This window comes from Pseudonaja textilis, chromosome Z, assembly GCF_049901715.1.
Source record: "Pseudonaja textilis isolate UNSWEBS1 chromosome Z, rPseTex1.2, whole genome shotgun sequence".
In the NCBI taxonomy this organism is placed as follows: Eukaryota; Metazoa; Chordata; class Lepidosauria; order Squamata; family Elapidae; genus Pseudonaja; species Pseudonaja textilis.
The window spans coordinates 100,937,456-100,959,150 of record NC_142008.1 but is presented as its reverse complement, the minus strand read 5'-3'; the positions used below and the strand labels follow the sequence as shown (position 1 = coordinate 100,959,150).

At 40.8% G+C, this 21,695-nt stretch overlaps 1 protein-coding gene across 1 annotated transcript in view; it reads left to right on the top strand.

Annotated features, from left to right (window-relative positions):
* The window catches only part of DUSP3 (dual specificity phosphatase 3), a 29,164-nt gene extending 9,881 nt beyond the window's left edge, over positions 1-19,283 (top strand). Inside the window, exons 2-3 of the mRNA XM_026710730.2 lie at positions 10,947-11,173; positions 14,802-19,283. Of these exons, the coding sequence (XP_026566515.1) occupies positions 10,947-11,173; positions 14,802-15,010 (436 nt within the window). The 3' untranslated portion in view covers positions 15,011-19,283. The remainder of the gene's footprint in view (positions 1-10,946; positions 11,174-14,801) is intronic.
* Positions 19,284-21,695: the final 2,412 nt, after the last annotated feature.

The window sequence follows — 21,695 nt, the reverse complement described above, 5'->3', positions numbered from 1 at the left end:
CGGACACCTGAGTGCTCAGCACTATTAGGTCAGGTTTACAATTGGACTTCCTAACGCCACCCTCAGAAATTTTTTTGATCTGTCCTGTCCCTTGGGACATTTCAAGGCAAGCCCTCATGAATCAGGCCATTCAGCACCTTCTTGAAATCAGGGCTATTCAATTGTTCCCCCCTCTTAACAGGGACGTGGGCTTTACTCTCGCCTTTTCATCGTTCCCAAAGCCTCGGGGCGGTGGTGAGCCATCCTTGATCTAAAATTTCTCAACCAATTTGTAAAATACAGGTGATTTAAAATGCAGATTCTGCATTCTATTTTAGAGAGGGTTCGGGAGGGAGACCTCCTCTCTTCCATTGATCTCATGGAGGCTTACCTCCACACCCCAGTTTGGCCTCATCATCGCCAGTTTCTCCATTTCTGTTATCAGAATACCCATTACCAGTATTGAGCACTTCCCTTTGGCCTCTCATTGGCTCCAAGGGTCTTCACAAAGGTTCTGGCAGCATTGATGGCATCTCTGCATTCTGTTCCAGTGAGAATCCAATGCTACTTGGGCAACATTTTGATTCTGTCCTCTTCCATCCATGTGGCTCCTCAGGATCCGCAAATTACCCTGGCATATCTCCAGAGCCACGGATTTTCCATCAATACCAAAAAGAGCCAGCTTTCAACACTTGGGAGCAGTCATCGATACCACGTCGTGCCAGGTTTTCCTGTCCCCAGCTCATGGAAAGAGCCTTGCAGAGATCATCAGCCAGATTCAGCAACATCAAACTATCCCCCTGTTGCTGCTGTCCAAACTTCTGGGGAAAATGGTCTCTTGTATTGGCATCGTCCTGTGGGCTCGGCTCCACTCCCGACACCTCCAATGGTTCCTGCTTACCTACCAATGAGCAGAAACCAGCCACTTATCCATCAAGGTCCCGCTCCCACCATAAATCCAGAGATCTCTCAATTGATGGCGTTCCCCGTCAATCTGGAGGGGACTCCTGTTCAGGAACCCAGACAGGTTAGTGATAACCACCGATGCCAGCTTCCTGGGTTGGGGTTCCTATATACAGGGCCAGATAGCTCAGGGTGTTTGGTCCAGGTCAGAGCAGACCCATAAATTGGCTAGAGCTCAGAGCCATTTTTCTGGCTCTCAAGCATTTCAGGCAACCAGTAGCCGGCTCTCATGTTCTAGTCCTTACGGACAACATGACCCCAAAGGCTGTCAACCGGCAAGGGCGGACAAGGTCCAAAGCTTCATGAAAGAGGCTCTACGGTTGGGGTTATGGGCAGAGAAACACCTGTTGTCGATCTTGGCGGACCACATCTCTGGGGTCGACAACTCCCAGGCTGACTGGCTCAGCAGGAGCCTAGTCAACCAGGCAGAATGGTCCATTCCTCCGTCTCTATTCAGGGACCTTTCCCTCAGATTCAGAACACTGGAGGTGGATCTCTTCTCCACTCCTCAAAATGCCCAAGTCACCAGATTCTTCACCAGGTTTTCTTGCCAGGGAGCGGAGGGGACCAATGCTCTTCGGTGCAGATGGCCCAAGGGTCTCCTTCCGGCAGTAATCCAGAAGATGTTTCTCCTGCTTCAGCCCAGTTAGCAGAAGTTCTTAGCTTCCTTCAGCGTGGCCTGGAGAAAGGTTTGGCCCCCAATACCTTAGGCAGGCAGGTTGCAGCCCTCTCCTTGGTCCTTTCATGGGGTTCGTTTCCTTCCTTATCCCATCACCCTTGAGTCAGGAGGTTTTTGAAAGGGGCTTCCAACCTCCACCCTCCGGTGGTTCACAGGTAACCTTCCTGGAACCTTCATATGGTCCTTAATGCCCTTACGAAGCCCCCCTTTGAACTCCTTAGGACAGGGTCTCTCCGTTTCCTGACTCTGAAGGTAGTGTTCCTGGTTTCCATCACTTCTGCCAGGAGGGTTTCCAAGCTTGCTGCTCTTTCCATCAGACAGGACCTTTGTTCCTTTCATGATGATAGGGTTGTTCTTCGTCTGGACCCCTCATTTATTCTGAAGGTTAACACCTGGTTTCACAGGTCCCAGGACATTGTGTTGCCTGACTTCTGTCCTCTCCCGCACCATGACTTAGAGCAGCAGTGGCACACACTAGACGTAAGAAGGGCTCTTAGAATATACATTAAGCGCACTTCCTCCTTCAGGAAGTTGGAAGCCATGTTTGTTTTCTCTTTTCCCTTCTCACTTGGGGCACAAGGCCTCTTCTCCTACTATTAGCAGGTGGGTCAGGTCTTGCATTGAGCAGGCCTACAAAGCTGCAGCCCTTCCGGTTTCCCGAGGTCTGACGGCGTACTCTATCAGAAGCGCAGCCACTTCTGCTGCCTGGGCGACCCAAGCATCCTTGGAGGAGATCTGTTGTGCGGCCACGTGGACATCCCCATCTCCTTTCATCAGACACTACCGCCTGGATGCCTTTGCCTTGGCCACTGCAACCTTCGGCAAATGGGTGCTTCAACAAGTGGTTCCACAGTTGGTGTGATGAGCAGGATGAGGACCTGCCCGTGGACATGCAAGCTTTGGTATGTCCCATCTTGGACTCTCGATGCAGAATGGAGGAGAATGGGCGTTGGTAGAAGTTACTGTGAATGCCCTTTCTATCTATGCTGCAAGAGAGCCCAGCCCCTCCCTTGATTCGTCCAGAGAGGGTAAGATGTATTTCTATATTCATTTTGTGCTTTCAGAGACACCTTTCAGTCTGTCAAGTATCTTTGGTAAAGCTGGGGTCTCTCCCAGAGGCTGGCTTTTATATCTTAATACAGACTCAGCTAAGTGACATCATAGGAAGGAGTCAACCCATCCTGGGCTCTCTCGCAGCATAGATAGAAAGGGCGTTCACGGTAACTTCTATCAACGCCCAATTTATTAGGGTGTGAACCAGGAAGTCCAACTTGTTACTTTTTAAATAAGGCAGAGTCAAAGCTATAATTTATTTTTATCTGGAAAAAACCCAAGCCAAAAATCCTAGCTTGCATTTAACAATAAAAAAAATAACTAATCCATGTCAGCAAATAATTATTGTTTCTAATAATGTCAGTTACCATGAGTAGTTGAGACCTGCAAGATATGTATTTATATTTTCAGTAGTCAATAAATCTTACAGATTTATAAACTTAAACAACTTCCATAAAAACACAGAAAATCTCACAATATTTTGCCCATATGTCAATTTCCATATGACAGGGATTAATGAAATATAGCTAGTATTTATTGAAATATTCATGTACTAATCTTTACATGTATAGGTATATCCATTAATGTATGCCCTGTGTGTTTTTGTTTATTTTCTTTAGGTTTGCTTTGTTTCATTTTCCTTCCTTTATAACTTTGTGTATTACTTACATTTTTTCAGGCTTTCTTGAAATAAAGCAAAACCTAAAATAACTACAAAAAGTCACAGGAGAATAAACCAGAAGCTGATTTGCTACTAAATCTAAATATACTGTCTCCTGGTGTCTCATATTCTACCTACTACCATTGTTTTACTTAGGTGGCTTATAAATAAGGGTATATAATACAGTAATCTTTATGTAAATGTGTATTCACATCAGTTAAACTACAGTCTTAGCACAGAGAAACTCCATGTCTATAGTATATAGTAGCAACCTTCCCAGCTAGGTATTTTTCACATATGTTGGCTAGGACCTGCAGAAGGGATTGTCCAACTGATTGATCTGGCATCAAGTTGGGAAAGATTGTGTTAAAAGAATAAATCAGTTAGCTTTTTTAGTCACCACCTGTTACATATCTGTTCTATTTGTAAATTTCAGTGAACATTGCTACGGAGTAAGAATATAATAGAATAATAAGAATAATTTTTGTGAGGGTTAAGGTTCGTTCTCAGAGCTTGTGGGTTGGTTTCCAAACATTTCATTACCAGGCTAGGTAACAACTTCTAATATCTGAAGATATTATCTACCCTGATTAGGATCCCCTAAACTCCACTGAATATGTTACCTACTCTGGTAACAAAACATTCAGAAACCAACCCACAAACTCAAAGAAATAACCCTTACCCTCTTCCTACACCCAAGCTACAGACATTCACCACTACTGCCACTGAGCCAAGATGGCGCTGTGGTTAGAGTGCAGTACTGAGGCCACTTTTTCTGCCTGCCAGCTGCCTGCAATTTGGCAGTTCAAATCTCACCAGGTTCAAGGCTGACTCAGTCTTCCATCCTTCTGAGGTTGATAAAATGAGGATCCAGATTGTTGTGGGCAACATGCTGACTGTAAACCACTTAGAGAGGGCTGTAAAGCAGTATATAAGGCTAGGTTCTATTGCTATTGCAATAATTTTTATGAATGTAAGTCTTTTAACGTCTGCCTTATATCAGGGGTACATCATCCATGAATGGTGAAATTGAACTTAAATTTCCATATTGTAATTCCCAACCAGTATGGTTATTTGGTCAACTATCATTCTGGCTGGGGGTTATAAGAAATAAAACCTGGAATATCTACATGATTGCCCATTTGATGATTTAAAATGGAAAAAAAAATAAGAAAAGAAAAATAACAACCACCCAAAAAACCAACAACCCATAGTGTCCATGTTAACAGTGGTATGATGAAGTAGGAAACAAGTTATTTTTACTGTTACCTAGGGAAAAGAATCTTGCTAGATAGTGCAGATGCTGAGTTAGTGAGAAGAGAAAATCTTGGGAACTGTTGCTATGACAACAGGTTGAAGTGCTGGGCTGCAGGCTGTGGGAAGTGTTTAGTTGAATCCAGATAGTCAGGGAGCCTTCTATAAAGAGAAATGGCCAAAGCAAAATGTACTTGATCTTCAGTTTCTTACAGACATTAAATAGAAACTAGATATTTCTGAACTTCAACTTCCTGCTGGTTGGTCAACAGGGTCAGTGATGGGGGAAGGTTTGCTGTGATATTGAGGATTCAGCAACATTTTGAAGGCCTCAGGATTCTCTATTCTGCTGTGGTTTCTGAGAGCTACATGGCTGTAAGGTTTAAATGGACCTTTAAATTTAATACGTTTTCAGTGCAGATAACAATTAAGAGGACTTCAGCAACTGTGGAGGTTATCTCCAAGACTGAGAATATCATCAGCAAATTATGATGTTCATGGATATTTTTTATTACATTCACAGGTGCACAAGAATTCAAAGGGAACCTAAATAAAGTATCCTAGATAGTTTTCATACAATCACTGTTAGACTTATTTGATTGCTGCATCCTGCTCTTTCATGATTGTGGCCTAAAATGGTAGAATCTGGATTCCTGGAAGCCAATCAGCAAAATTTTAAAATATTTGAAAATAAATTCAGTGGTGAAAGAAGGGAGGATCATCATGTCTGCTTCCCAGAGCTTTTTGAAGAATAACAAAGTAAAAATATATAACATGTACACCAGAGCCTAAGCTTTGGCACCAACACTTTAGCTGGCTGTGCTTGGGATAGAGAACAGATATACGGGAGTGAAGGATATGAGTTATTTTTATGAAGTTATTTTCAGTGTAGAGGTAGCTGTCCAGATTGTGTTGCACTCTAGTTTCCATCAGCCTCAGTCAGCCATTATCACACATGCAGTTAACTAGACTTGTTATCCAACCTGTTTTAGAATGCTTTGCTTCAGTCTTGTTAATTGGTATATGTTGCTACAAATATATTCATTTTCTAAACACTCTGTTCTGGTCATTTCAATAATTGTTCTAATCTCTTGCTCCCTGCAAAACGGTCGTTTTCTAATCAGTCAGATGAAAAGATTTGTTATTTTAATTTGTGAAAGTCAACCTTATTTTTGCTGTAGTCTTCTGCAGAGAATGGCATTGATTTGAGGGGCAGAGCAAATAATTCACTTAATTTATATGATTTATATGGCTACCCATCTCACATAGGTGACTCTAGGTAGCGTGCAAAGATTAAACCACAAAAAAGCAGGACCTAAACACACTGACACCAGTCACTGCACTGGGCAGAAATCACATCATATCAACACCTGCTGTTGACAGCTAAGCAAAACTCCATATTTAGAGCAGGCAAGAATCTTCATCTTCCCTTGAGGGGAAAGGCAGCAAGCATCTGTTATATTCTTCTTGCTATGAGTTCCTAATCATCCTTAACATTCATAGTACACTGCTTGGCCTCTTAAACAGTTAATGGAAAGTAAATTGTGACTTCATGTGATTTTGGAATTATCAAATCTCCATTCCAACTCTGGATTGATGTTTCATGGGCCTGTGGGATAGGGAGGTATAAGCCAATTCAATTCCACCTCCATGTTGTATTTGCCTCTAAGGCCCTATATAACTGGAACGAGTATTTAAAGGAATGTCGAGTTCCTTGCTGCTTGAGGACATATGAGATAAACCTTCCTTTGGTAATCAGTAGGCTCCATGTCTTCGTCATCAGACCTCGGATTTCTTTTCTTTTTTTCAGCATCAGGTGAAAACTTATTTACCTAGAATGTGTCCATAGATGTTGAGGCAGTCATGTGGAAAATCAGTGGTTCTAATGCTGGAGAGAAGTCGTTCTGTAAACACTGTATTTCAGCTACCTACAAAAGCCAGGAACAATTTGGTTAATTCAGAAGAGCGGGAGAAAGAAGTCTATCATGAAATTTTGCCAAAGGTGCTGTCTGGATTTACCGCTGAGGCCAATGTTGATGTCTGGATACAGTGCAATATTTATTTTGAAGTTCACTCATTCTTTTAAATGAGATTTCCTTTCAGGGATGTATGACTAAATTTATCTGTAAACTGTTTTGATAAAGTGTGATCTGCAGGCAAATCTCGGTGAATTCAGTGGGACTAGTGGTTTGATAAGACAGGTAATCATACAGGCAGGTTATTGTTTCTTAAATACTAGTGGAAATATTTTGCTGTATTTATTTTTGTCATAAAGTTATGAGTCTCTGGAAGTTTCCAGATTGAAGAATAGGGATATTATTTTAAACAACTTAACATGATAACATGATAATCCTAAACCCAGAGAATTAGTCTTCTTGGAAATGCCTCATGGAATTCATTGAGTTGTAGATTATGGCTTGTCTATACATCTGGAGATTTAAGGCATGAATTAGAGTTTGAGTTGTAAACTTAATTGGGCAAACTTTAACTTGGTCCAGTACTGTCTAAAGAAAAATGTCCTGTACTAATCCACTGTTTTATTTTATATTATGTAAGATAGCAAGTGGTTCTTGCCAATTATAACAGTTTTCACGTGGAAGAAAGCTTGACATTCAGTATGTTGTGCCATTGTTACAACTTTCCTTGTTTCTTGCCTCCCACTCCTACTTTTAAACAGTAACAGGAATAATCTTTTATTTCAAAAATATAAGGGGAATCTTTCCTCACCGCTATTAAAGTTGGTCAAAAGTTGTCTCTGAAAAGTGAGGGAGAGGAAACTCTGTGCGAGTAAGTTCCTCCTGGAATTTAAGAACCAAATGTCAACCTACCTGTCAGAGGTTGTAATCCTGGTCTCCCATATACAGGTAGTCCTTGACATACAACCACAACTGAGCCCAAAATTTGTGGCTAAACAAGACAGTTGTTAAATGAGTTTTGCCCCAGTTTATGACCTTTTTGCCACTGTTGTTAAAGTGAATCACTGCAGTGGTTAGTAACATGTTTGTTAAGTGAATCCAGCTTCTCCATTGACTTTGCTTGTCAGAAGGTCACAAAAGGGAATCACATGACCCCAGGACACTGCAATCGTCATAAATATGAGTCAGTTCTCAAGTTTCTGAATTTTGATGGCTTGTGATCATGGGGATGCTACAACCTTCATAAGTGGGAAAATGATCATGTCACTTTTTTCAGTGCCCTTCTCACTTCAAGCCATCACTACAAACTGAAGTGTTGTAAAATGATGGCCACCTGTGAAGTAAATCAATGAGCAAGGGAGAACAGCCTCACCTTACAGATCCAACTAGAGAAGGAATACCGTATATACTCGAGTATAAGCCGAGTTTTTCAGCACATTTTTGTGCTGAAAAACCCCCTCGGCTTATACTCAAGTGAGACTCCCCTCTGAAAAAAAAAAAATGGTGTGGAGCTCCAGAACTGGGCAGCTGCTTCCCTGCTTCTGTGTTTCCTTTGCAACTTGTAAGCATGGGGGTAATCAGAAGCAGAAAAGTTCTTGCATGAGGATATATTGTTTTTTCTTTTTTTAACTGTTTTTAGGGGGGAAAAGACCCACCGTCATGTGAGAATGCTCAGACATGAAATCTATCCGCCCGAAAATAAGTGTGTGTTGGGGGGGATTTTAACAGGGAAGACGTAGGGAGAAGGCAAAAGCGACGGAAGATCCTTCAGGGGAAACTGAGGGGGAGACTCACCCTTGGTCCAGATGAGCCCCCTTCCCCACCCCTAAGGAAGCAGAGGCAGCCAGCAAGCCCCACTTCGCGGACTCCATCCATCCTCGCTCCCACCCGCCCACTCAAAGCCACGAAGTCCCCCAATCGCGCAGCCCAGAATCGCCCTCCCCTCAGGGGACAGCAACGACGCCCAGCGTTTCCCGAGACAAGAAGCTCTGCCGTGCAATGAAAGTGCTCTGGCTGTAGGCTCACGGGCTCAGAAAACAACGCGAGCCGAGGTGGCTTCAGCTCCGCTTAGCTTCGTTTCCTCAGCCCCAGCTGCTTTCAGTCCGCTTGGGAGGAGGAGGAGGAGGTGGTGGTGGCAGCTCGCGTTGTTTTCTGAGCCCACGAGCCTAGAGCCAGGGCGTTTTCATTGCATGGCAGAGCTTCTTGTCTCGGGAAACGCTGGGCGTCGTTGCTTCCCCCTGAGGGGAGGGCGATTCTGGGCTGCGCGATTGGGGGACTTTGTGGCTTTGGGTGGGTGGGTGCGTGGGAGCAAGGATGTTGACTTTAAGCGCTGCTGACCGAGTGTTTCACAAATACCAGTGGGACCTCTGTCCACCACCACCCCTCCCTCTTTTGCCTCCTTCCTTCTGATCAGTCAGGTTTTCCCGGTATTTGCTCACAGCTGCGTTTTCTCTTCTGCCGTGCTAGGCGTTGAACGCGGGGATTTCTGATTCCCCTTACACACGCGTGGATATGCCGTGGGGCATTTTCTTCCAAATGCCCCACGGGCAGGGAACACTGACTTTCATGATAGTGAGATCGTTTCCCAAATTAATTGATTCACTAACCCAAAAGAAGATGATGATGATGACAGTGGGAGGCAGGAGTCACTCTCTCCCTTGCAAAGAAAAAAGCAAGAGCCGTTCTTATGATCTCTTCTCTCTCTCTCTCTCTCTCTCTCTCCCCGGGATTTTGCATTTGCAAGGTGCAAAGCGGTGGCGCAGATCGCGCATGTTGGAAAGGGCTTGACTGTATTCCAGGGAGAGAGAGAGAGAGAGAGAGAGAGAGAGGGAGAGATCATAAAAACGGCTTTTGCTTTTTTCTCGCAAGGGAGAGAATGACTCCTGCCTCCCACTGTCATCATCATCTTCTTCTTTTGGGTTAGTGAATCAATTAAACCTTTCATGATAGTGAGATCGTTTCCCAAATTTCCTTTAAATCAGGGAAGAAATCAGAAACAAACCTTTGGTCTGAGAATAAGCCTGTTCCTATGATGCCATTTTTGTTCACTGCAGTGTGAAAAGTGTGAAAAAACACACTTCTTTTTCTTCATCTTCTTGTTCCCTATTTACTGGTCTCTTTCAAAGAGGAAATTGTGAACATCAAACTTATTCTCAACTGTCCTAGTGAAAGTTTTAATTAGATAATAATTCCCTCCCGGTGGCATTTTTTAATGCCAAGAGTGAATGAAGTTAACTTGCAATTGAGTATGCCATGTTAATTCATGCCATCTTGACACTAATGAAAGCAACATGCCTTTTTAGTTATATTTCATAAAAGTATCTATTTTTCATAGAGGTATCTATTTTTTTTTTTTTGAAATTTACCAGTAGCTGCTGCATTTCCCACCCTAGGCTTATACTTGAGTCAATAAGTTTTCCCATTTTTTGTGGTAAAATTAGGTGTCTCGGCTTATATTCGGGTCGGCTTATACTCAAGTATATACGGTAGTTAGTAGATCAATCCTAGTTCTTCAACTGCAGTCTTCTCTTTTATATTACTGTAGATTTAATTCAGTAGCAGAAGTCAGGAGCTTTTTCATGGATAGGAGCTGCACAATATTGCACATAGTGATAGTAGAAACGATGTTCTGCCTTCTTTAACTGTAAAACAGGTGTCTAATGTCCTTCTGTATCTGACCTTCAGATAGCAACTCTAGAATCATATATATGAGTGGAAATCTATAAACATTGAATTTATACATGGATTATAAAAATCAGGACCATGCTTCACATTGTAAATGAAAGCATGATCAAGATAAATTTGATTATTTTAAGTATACATTTTAATTGAATTGACATTAAATCACTAGTAAAGTTGTTACTTTGTATTTAATTATTTTCTCTGTATGTTTAAAATTACAATTAGTGACAAGTTTTGAGTGCGAAATGCTAAGCTTCTGGAAGCAACTACTAGCTGTGTAACATATTTCAAGCCTACACCAAGGATTTTCAAACTTTTAAGGCTGTGGATCCTCCTCTTCCAAATCAAACAATGTTAATTGCTATTTTTTGTGCTACACATGAAATAAACAGAAGCAGATATTTGTTATTGAATATTAGGCTTGGACTAACGATGTTTGTAAAAATACTTTAAAAATATTTGCTAAAAGCCATAAAAGAGAAGAACTATTTTTTCTTAAAACAATATCCTTGTCATACATAAGTGATTTCTGATTAGAAATATTGGCTCTTGTTAAGAAAATTGGAAGGCAGCAGGCATTGAATGGAAAATCCTGAACATGAATATTCTAGACAGTAATATTTTGTTACCAATTTCATCTGTTATTTTCTAGATTTCAGAGCCATTAATGCAATGAGTTAATGGAGTTTCTCTTGCATTTCCCTGACAATCCAGGATAATTTCTTTCCTCTGAATGTTCCTCTTTACAATCTACTTACAGATTCATAGCCAAAAATATCATGCGCTTACAACGCCTGGGTATTACCCATATTCTCAACGCTGCAGAAGGCAAGTCTTTCATGCATGTGAATACAAATGCTGAATTTTATGAAGGAACAGGTATCATCTACCATGGCATCAAGGCCAATGACACCCAGGAGTTCAACCTCAGCCGTTATTTTGAAGAAGCTGCTGATTTCATTGATAAGGCATTAGCACAGAAAGATGGTAAGACATCTACATCCAAATGGCTTTCTGTGTTGCATGATAAAATGTTTATCTTGCTTAGATACACTTTCTTAAGTCTTGGTCTGGTTCACACCTTGTTTAAATGCATGAATTATTAAGTTATCATTTTATAACAAACTGAAACTTTGCATGAGCAATGTACCCATTCATTATTTCTTAGTATTTAGAGTATTGTCAGAATTAATCTCTAACTCATTCAGAGACTGCATGGCAGCACCAGGAGCTATCATTTAATAATTGACTTGAAGTCTTTATATATGTTTATGTGTATACAGATAGTCCTCAACTTATGGTCACAATTGAGCCCAAAGTTTCCATTGGTAAGGAATTGTTAAGTGGATTTTACCCCATTTTGCAACCTTTCTGGCCACAGTTGTTAAGTAAAACCAGCTTCCCATTGAGTTTGCTTCTCTAAGGGATTTGCTTCACAGAAATACAAACTAAATATTTGCCAGTTGCCAGGCATCTGAACGTTGATCATGTGACCAAGATGCTGCTGCTGCTGCTGCAATGGTTGTAAATTGTAAAATGGTCATCAGTCATTTTTTTCAGTGCCGTAGTGACTTTTTTCAGTCACTAAGCAAATGGTTATATGTCAAGGACGATCAGTATGCTATCAGTATCACTTTCATATACCATATAATTCTTAGAATTATCCTATATTTTTCAATTTGACCCCAGTTTCCGTTGTTAATTCTCTGGGCACCCATTACAAAGGCATTTTTAAAAAATTGTAAATGTTTGCTATAGGTGGCCTGGAGGGATGGAAATATGGAAGATAGATCTCTTAATGCAGAAGTCAACAACCTTTTTGACTCAGGGACACATTTGGAATTTTAACAGTATTGAAGAACAAAATGGCTCCTATTGGAAACATGCCTGTTCACTTGGCCACCCCAAGTGGAATGGGCAGCAATAAAACAGCCATTGCCAAAAGTAAGGCCTCGGGGTGCACTAAAAGAAATGTTTGGGGTGTAATGGTCCCTGTGGCACAACATTGCCAACCACAGTGTAATGTTTTCTTGTCCTGGATTGACTGATCTTTTGCAATCTTTTGGGAGCTAGGGAAGAGGGTGGGAGAAGCTGTTGAAAAGTTAGAGTTTAAGAGACAAGAGAAGTATGGAAGATGTAAATGAGAAATGTATAAATTATATCCAGTTATTGCTGCAGAAAAAGAATAATTTGTCTGCTTGCTGATAACTTGTAGTTGGCTGCAGGTTTGTGTTGTTATATAGGGACAACAAAAGGAAAGAAAATGCTGTAAATGTCAGGCTTTGCACTTCTCCTTAGCTTCTGATATCTTTTTCTCCATCTGAAGTAACTGCTGTGAATTTCTCCATAGTAGAATTTTGGACCTGGAAAACAGGGTTGGGAAAGATGAATGGTCTTGGGCCTGGTTTGCACATGTTGGTCTTGAGCTGGATGTATTCCTACTTGTAGAATTGAGCCAAAGTTTCACTGAGATTGGTGGGATCCTATGGGGGAATAATATTTCCATTCTCCATCAGTAGATGGCTCGTTAAGGTATGGGCATGTAAAAATGTATATTTTTTAAGTGGCCCAAATTTTACTAATTTTACTCCTAAACTCTTGCTTGAAGATTTCAAAAGAGACCATGAAAACCCTCAACACTGGCAATATTGAATAACAATTTTGACCATTTATTTAAATCTAGAAAATACTGGTGGTCCTGCAGAAGCTTTTGGTGGATGTCGTAATTGTGTGGACATCTCTGAAAATTCCATCAACAGATAACACTTGAATAATAGGGCAGTACCATCTCACCTGGTACCACCTGACTCTTACTCTCTGATTAGCCAAGAAATTGAATCAGCTGTTTGGTGAACGAGCAAGATCCAGCTACCTGAGGCAATTATTAGCCCTACATTGGGTGTTGATTTTCTTTTGGTAAATCTACTTGCCTGTAGGGTAGTGGTGTATGGGACCAAAGCATGCGTGATTATATACATACACACATACACACCTTCTGTTCACCACTCTCAGTACATTGCATATAGGCTTACTCATACACTCACATCAATAAATCTCTAAGTTGGCCATTAAAGTGATCTATCTACATGAAACGGTTTATGTTAGGCTGAAAAGTTGTGGAAAACCTGGGCTAAAAGCATAATGGTGGTTATACTGGAAGAAAAAAATGGTAGGAGAAATGTCAGCTTTTTCCCCTCTGGGCAGTTTTGTATTGGAAGGATAGCTCCACTTGATGGTACTCAGTGTCTTGTAGAATTTTGTTTTGAATTTAAGAACTAGGAGAGACAGAAAGCGAAAGCTTGTAGAAATGAAAGGAATTGGCAGATTGTGCCAGGTTTATGCCTCTAATATTTGCTGTGGGGTAGCCGAAAGGAGCAAAAATGGCATTTTTCCATTTTCTCTTTTGGCAGAGTTAGGAGAGAACAATTTTTTGCAGGAAGCAAAAGTACCAAAGGGAACTGACTCAGAAAATTGCAAGGGCCTATCCCTGATCAGTTTAGATGGAAAGAGTGGAATTGGTATCTAGAAATGCATCCTTGCATGAAATGGAAGTCCTTTCCATGCTCCTTTGGGAATTCGTTGTGCTTTAATCTGAGAATTAAAGCAAAAACAAAAGATGGCAATTAAATGGGTTTTTCCTGAGATGTTGGGTGGTCAAATAATGTCCAGTAATCTGGAAAGACAAACAAGATTGCTTTATGTTGAAAACAGACTCCAAGGGGGTTTCATTATTGGAAATGGTAAAGAGGAGGCGGCAATTTTTTCTTCTATCCCAAAATGTGTTTATTCCTGGTTCATGTGTTGTACACTTATTACTAATTTCTCCTACCCCTGAGAACATTTCATATTTTATTTTTTTTCCTGACACCTACCGTCCCACCATTCCTTCTTTCTCCTTTTTGACATTTCATTTTATTGAAAAGAAAATCCAGGTGGACTATCTGGGCAAATAAAAACTACCCTTTCTCACAGTATCAAAACACATTTCGTGTTTGGCTCATGATTCCCATCATCCTTAAATAGCAGGCTGTCGGCCAGATGGATGAATATGTTGGCAACTAGTATTCAGTACATTTTTCTTATAAGGAAAAACAAGTTTAAGTTAGTGCGATAGTGGTGGTGGTTTCTGTGTCAGTTCTGGGTTTTGCTTTCTGGTTCTTCTCCGGTAAAGCCTAAATCAATCAAACAAACAATACATAAATGTTAAGAACTATACTAAGAATATGTATATCGACATTGGCTATTACACACACACACACACACACACACACACACACACACACACACAGAGTCTATCCTTCTAATGGGTGCCTAGGTTGGGGAAGGTTGTTGAAAAAAAGGGGAAAGTATTTGTATCCCTGTAGAGGTACCATTTTAAAGTGGAGTGATAACAGGCAAGATTGAATTCCTCTGATACTCCCCCTCCTCTTAAAAGTCCCCCAAAACATTTGCTTCCTCCCTCAACCCCCAGCCTTCCTTCCCACTAACACTCACATCCAAGCATCTTTACCCTAACGTTTTTATTTTATGCGTATCCCTTATGAAGCTCAGTTATCTTTGGCATAACATTGTGCTCCCACTTAGTCTGTTCTTTTTTTTTTTTTTTGCCAACTAGGTAGAGTGTATGTCCACTGCCGCGAAGGCTACAGCCGCTCACCCACCCTCGTTATTGCTTACCTCATGCTTCGGCAGAACATGGATGTCAAAAGTGCCGTCAGCGCCGTCCGGCAGAAACGAGAGATTGGCCCCAACGATGGCTTCTTGAAGCAGCTGTGCCAGCTCAATGAGAAGCTGGTGATGGAGAACAAGCTGAAGAAAGCATAGCCATTGCTTAGCCTGTGGCCTCTCTGCACTTCTTGCCAAACACTGTTAATTGCTTTGGGTTGAGGGCAGTGGCTGCCAGGCTGCACAAGCGAGGCAGGAGAAAGCTCAAGTTGCTTTCACAAAGATTGGGTGGGGTGGTTTTGAGTAGTACCAGAAAACTACTGCAGGATTGTGGCTCCCTCGGTGTGGAACCCCACCTTGTCCAGCCAGGCACCAGCTCACATATCTTTATTTTAAATTTTGTTGGGTATAGCTTATGTGTGTGTTTGTGTGTGTGTGTGTGTGTGTGTGTGTGTGTGTGTGTGAGAGAGAGAGAGAGAGAGAGAGAGAGAGAGAGAGAGAGAGAAAGACGAAGAAAGTTGAAGGGCTTGGTTTCAAAGCATTTTGTATCATGACTAAAACTGTCTTACATTTCACAGGATATGATTTTGCTATTGTCCTCATTTGCTTAGCCAGCCATTCCTTCCTCCACTCTCGCCCACCCACTCCCCTGTAGATTTAATGGGGTTATTTTTTTCTTCACATGTTTAGAGGTAAGGGCTGCCTTCTATATGGATGGCAACCCGGGTCAAAAGGGTGGGATTAGATTCTAGTCCATATGATTTATTTGCAGGGAGCATGAGGGTTCTTTTGATTTCCCCAGAAAGTTTATATAAATATTCCACATTCTAAAACTATAGACCTCAGGTACCAGGGCAGTGCTAGGTTAATTTCTTCAGCTACTGAATCCTGGAGAGTCTTAGAGTAGGTAGCTCTGTTTTGCTGAGCCAGATTTTGCCACTCAGTTCCAATCTATTTCACAATTTTAAGAATGGTAAAATTTAAAAATGAAACAAATGATTGAGGTCATTTAGTCTGCACATAAATGTGCAGGTGCACATGCATACATGCAGATTCAGTGGCAGATACATGCAGGGGCGGCTCTTTTTGGATCGATGGCCTTCCAGGCTACCTAATACCTTCAGCAAAGGAAATCCCACTTTCTTCTGAGAGAAGTTAATTCACCATCCAACAGTTCTTAGCCACTAGAAAGGTTTGTCCTAATGTTTTGCTGCAACCTTATTCTTCGGCCTGAATACCTCTTGCTTAAATTCCCGACTTTTAGAACAGCGTTTTGTCAGCATTGGCAACTTTAATATGTGTAGATTTCAATTCCCATTTGTCCACACGTATCAAAGTTGCTAAAGTTGAGAGATATTGTTCTAGAGCAAGAGCTGCTTTCTCTGCGTCATATCTTTCAGATATTTGAAGAGAGCTGTATGGTTTCCTCTTAGTGCTGATGCTGGGTACTTCCATTTTCCAGAACAAAGTTGCTATCTAGAACAAGTCATAAGCAATAAATTGACTAGCCAGGATCAGTGTCAAGAATGTCTGCAAAGAGTCATCCTGGCTGTCAAATGTATGTGTGGGAGTGTTGGTATATACACATGCATGCACACCACTGGCACATTTGTCTTTTGCTTATGCTAGTTAGAGTAAGGCCCCTTGGGTCATCACAAGATAGAAAAGTCAATGTTTAGTAAAAAGAAGCACAATTTCTTGTTATCAAATTATCCTTCTGTTTAGCTGTGCTTGACATGAATGTGGATACAAACACATACAGTACTGAGACATGCACACATACATGGGCACATATACAAGCAATGAGAAAGCCATCTAAGGACAAGCTGTTAATGTAGTAATACTTTGTATATAGTGTTGATATAGGTGGGTTTACAGCTTCTGTGTTAGAAGCAAATTATACCCCCCCCCTTTTCGTTTTGTTTGTCCTGTCCTTTTGCCCTCTTGTTTGTCTACAAAGTCACCAAGACATACCCCTGTTCCAATACGGTTGGTATGATTTTGACTGTGCTAGGCTGCATTGACAATAGAAATGGCTGGTTTCCTGCTGAGTTTCAGTCAGGGATATTAGCAACCTGCTTCCCCTTGGCCAGAGGTCTTTGCCAGTAATAATGGTAGTTTTTGAAATGCTGAATTTGGTAAGTGAAACAAGTTAGCCTAAATAAGCTGATCAAGTAATGTAATTTGTTCTGTCAACACAGATATTGATAGCCTCATGTGAAACCTGTGTTGTGTGGAATTATGTGAAGTTACATCTGAAATCTCTCTACTCTCCCCCCATCTTATTTTCTAGAAGATATCACTAATCTGCAACCTTTCGAAATATTTTTTTTCTGGCTTATTCTTTCCAGAATGTTTTTTTAAAATCATTCTTAAAAGATCATTGTCTAGAGATTATTAAATTGTATTCCAGATTGGAATAGGTTGCAATACATTTTTATTTTATTGCTTTATTCCATTAAATAGAACTAAGGCCGTGCGTGTGTGTGCTTTTTATTTTAATGTGAGAGATAAATGGGTGTAATTCTGCTCCCTGTTCTACTTCTCATCTCCAGCCCCTTTGCAATGGCTTCTGGCCAAGTGATGATGTCACAGGAACCCAATTCAGATCCCCATTCATCTTGGAAGTTCAGTCTCCAGATGTTGGTGGGCTGTTTCCCACCTTTCAGCAAAACCAACTTCCTTGTATTATTGTGAACATTAAAAGGAGCAGGAAAACTAACATCGACTGATGTTCCTTGAAGAACAGGTGTTGGAATTGAATTAATAAAAAGCTTGCCTGCCTTTTCTTCCAAACATTTCCCCCACAATCATGTGTCAGTACCCATATTTCTTATAGCCATATTGGTGAAGTTGCTGATCAAAGCACATGTTTAGAGCACTGTCTTGGGCTCACAAGAGAAATTTTCTAAAAATGACAAACTAAATAATGTAGACAGCTTAAAAAAAAAAAACTACAGAAATTTTAATTGAGCTGCAAAATCTTTTGAGTTTATTGGAAATCAGAGCTTCTGGCACAAATTTCCAGGCATTCTGAGCTCTGGCACAAGAACTGAACCACTGCCAACTCCTTACCTGCTTCCACTGCCTTTTTCTTGCCATCCTCTCTTGTCTTTGAGGATACCAAGTCTTCCTCTTCCTGCCCAGTTACAGCCTTAAGTTAGTTGTGGAGCATACACTTTGCATGCCAAACATCTTTGATCCTCTTCAACACTGGTATCTCCTGTTAGAAAGAGGAATATTAGTCATCAGGAAGAGCCATAGCCTGTTTAGGTGGATAGTATCAGACTGACTGGATTAGCAGCTTCAGTTGGGCATAGGGTAGCTGCTTCTTAAGAAGGAAACAAATAGTTCACTGTTATTTTAAAAAGTTGCTTCCAAACTTCTCTTCCCCACAATAATTTTGTTAAAGATGATGATATACTGATAAAACTAATACAAATACATAGTACAGAAATATATTAAAAAAATAAAAATTTTCAAAGGTAGAAAAAAAACCCTCCCCCTTCATCCCCAGCAGGTATAATCAACATTAACAACTTTATCTCTTAAAATACACCTGAATATTACCTTGTTCCATTCCTTGCTCCATTCTCTATCAGCCCATCTCTTAAATCTCATTTCTCTATGTTAATCAAAAGTCCAGTAAGATTTACCAGAAATAACAAGTATTACAAACTATAAGAGGCTGTAAAAATATCACTCCTTGCCATTTATTCCCAAAAATCTTCCAGCTGTTTAGAATACATCTGGGTAATCTCAAGATGTCTCCTTGCTTGGGGGAGAATTTTCAGCAATCCAGACTCAGCATCCTGCTGCCATTTGGCCAAAATGTTTCCTGCTGTCTGTGGAATGTCAGTTTGCTGTTCCTTACCAAAAGCGGAGGGTGGGTGGGTGGGATGCTTACAAATTTCTTGACTAAAAACAACAAAACCTGCAATCCTCTGTATTCTCATTATTCCTGTTTGCATAGAGGATAATGGAAGCCACAACCCAGTGGAGGATGCAAAATTGGAGATGGTCGACCATATTACAGTATTCCAATTAATAACCTGTAATTAAAATAATTACGAGCAAGGATGTGAGCTCAAGCACTTTCCTCCCCAAAGAAATACAATAGGAATACATTTAATATGGGAGCCCGTGGCTTAGATACTCTGTATGTGAGGTTTTGGCGGTAGAAGAGATGGTGAGCTCCTTGTTCTTGAAGCCCTGCATTGCTGTGGTTACAAACTGGTTGAGATCATAATGATTGTTATATAAGAAAAGGGGTCAAACAGCCAGGAGATATTTATCTGAAGCATCTGTATTTTTTTAAAATGTGTTGTGATATTTGTCATTTGTTGGAGGGGAGACAATCCACAAATATTCAATAAAACTGACTTGGCATTCAATACCTGCCTCATGTGGAATAAAGAAACTTTAGAGGAAAGTGTAAATGTTTGCCTTTATTTTGCAGTAGGAGGGGGTCTTTTAAGTTCTCAAAATAATGCTCTTCGATGACACTGGGACAGCCCACATCACACTAAGTCTTTTATACCCGGAGGAACCCTTGAAATATTTTTTACGCCTTAGGGAACCCCCTGCACTCTCAGGTTCAAATATAGGCAGGAAGTTAACAAAACTATTATACTTGTTTCATGCACCTTGTTCCCTAAATTCAGCTCCTCCTCCTCCTCCTCACTTCCCACCTCCTCTCTCAAGGACCCCTTTGCAAAACTAGAGAGAGAAAGGTGGCTTCCTGGATGACTGTATGTGCATGCTAGAAATTCAGCAGGAAGACTGCATCATCATCATCTCTTGCATGTTTTCCTCATCACTTGCTGTTTCTTCCTCCTCTCCTCCATAATCCCACCCAGTTTCTGTGCAAGCTTTGGCAGCCAAACCACAATCCAGTGTTGGAGGTTGTAATCTCTGCTTTTTAAAAATAAATCAAGATCTCCCAGGGAAGCCCTAGTGACCTCTCATGGAATCCTAAGGTTCCTTGTGATCCTGGTTGAGAAACTTTGGGCAAGGCAGTAAGACCTGGTGCGGTTCATTGAAGGGAAGAGACACAAGATTGAAACCTCTCAGCATTTGGGGTGATCGTGTCACAACCCTGTTCAAAACTGGAAAATTCAGCCTGATTGACATGGCTTGTATGTTGCAGCTCTTACTTTTCTTGCCATAGATTGAATTGTGACACAGGAAAAGTTCTTTGTTCTTTATTCCTAAGCAAATGTAATTGCATCTAAGTTTTTGTAAGTCTTTGTAAGAAAGGGTGCATTCATAATAAGTTATCTGCTGCATCCATAAGCTTATTTATCCTGCCATTCAATCCAAGCTGATTCTAGGCAGCTCTAAACAATAAATGACACGGAAACATAATTCAAAAGATCAATCATATGAAGAAAATAATTATAAAATAATCACAAGATAGCAACCCAACAACAGAGCAATCATAAAACATCAGAAACAGGGTCTCAGCAAGCCTGTCCCAAGGCCTGGATAAATAGTTCTTCAAGCTTTCTGTAAGTAACTGAGATGGGATATAGGAGGAATAAGGGGAAGGGGTCATTTTGGGGGTGTAGCAAATGCCACTCCAAAGGTGGAACTGTTTAATTGAGGGGCCCTGGAATGCATCCAGTCTGCTGAATTGTGCTATACCGAGAATGCACAAGCTAAAATACTGCTGGCATCTGAAAACCAAAGACTTCAGGTTTAGGTGGATATTTTACTATTCCTTAAAGGATATTCAGGTTGCTTTTCACTTAAGTTTAGTCATCTTGCCCCAAGTCTGGATTTAAGCAATTCCCAAGCAATTTGAAAAAAAGACTGTGAAAAGAGCGTAGGAGAACAGTGAGTATTTGTGACAGTGTATGAGAAGAAGAAGAAAAAAGAAGCATCATTTTATATGGATTTCTTGAATTACACTGTACTCCCTAAACTTCTGCCTGATAAGTGTGCATTGGAGTATAACGCTAAGAAGGATATGAAAAATAGCAGAATTTAAGGAGTTCCACTCAGTCACTTTTGAGTTTGTAGCATGTTTGAAATTTCGATGTACGTCTTGGGTGCTCCAAGACAGAACTTCCAGAGGAGAGGTTAGAGAAATCACTCAGCTGCTGAGCACAGAATACCCATTTAACATAACCACTCAGGATATTCACTCTTATGTTATGCCTTCAAATTGATTTTTGACTCATTAGAACTGCCTAGAATTCTCCCTGCAGTTTTCTTAGCAAGGTTTTCAGAAGTGGTTTGCCAATGCCTGCTTTCTAGGACTGAGAGAGAGTGACTGGCCCACTGTCACCCAGCAGCCTTCATGCCTAGGATGAAACTAGAATTTGCTATCTCCCTGTTTCTAGTCCTGATGCCTTAACCACCCTACCAAACTGGTTCTTGGATGTTCTCTGCCTCCTTCTTGTTTGTGAAGCAAAGTACCAGACCACTGCCATCCAGTATTTTTATACTGCATGTGGGTTTTGTGGACTGAGAGGCATTCCTGGAAATACAATGCTTGCCGCAGGATCTTTGTTTTATTTATTCATCAAATTTATTTGCCACTCATCTCGTGGTTCTGGTGACTTTCAGCAGCTTTGCTTCCTGATCATGTCTGGTCTTTCTCTTTCCCCCTTAAATTTATTTATTGTATTTCTTTATTTGATTTGTCAATCGCTTACAAAATAAAAGATATAAGCATAAACATGAGTAAGAATACAGAAAATAGGTATGATTAAATGGGGACAATAGGACAGGGACAGGAGGCACGATGGTGCACTTATGCAGGTCTCTTAAAATGTTTATTTTTGGAGTAGAAATAGGCTCCTTCACTTACCTGAGAAATTAAATTTCTTAAAATGAG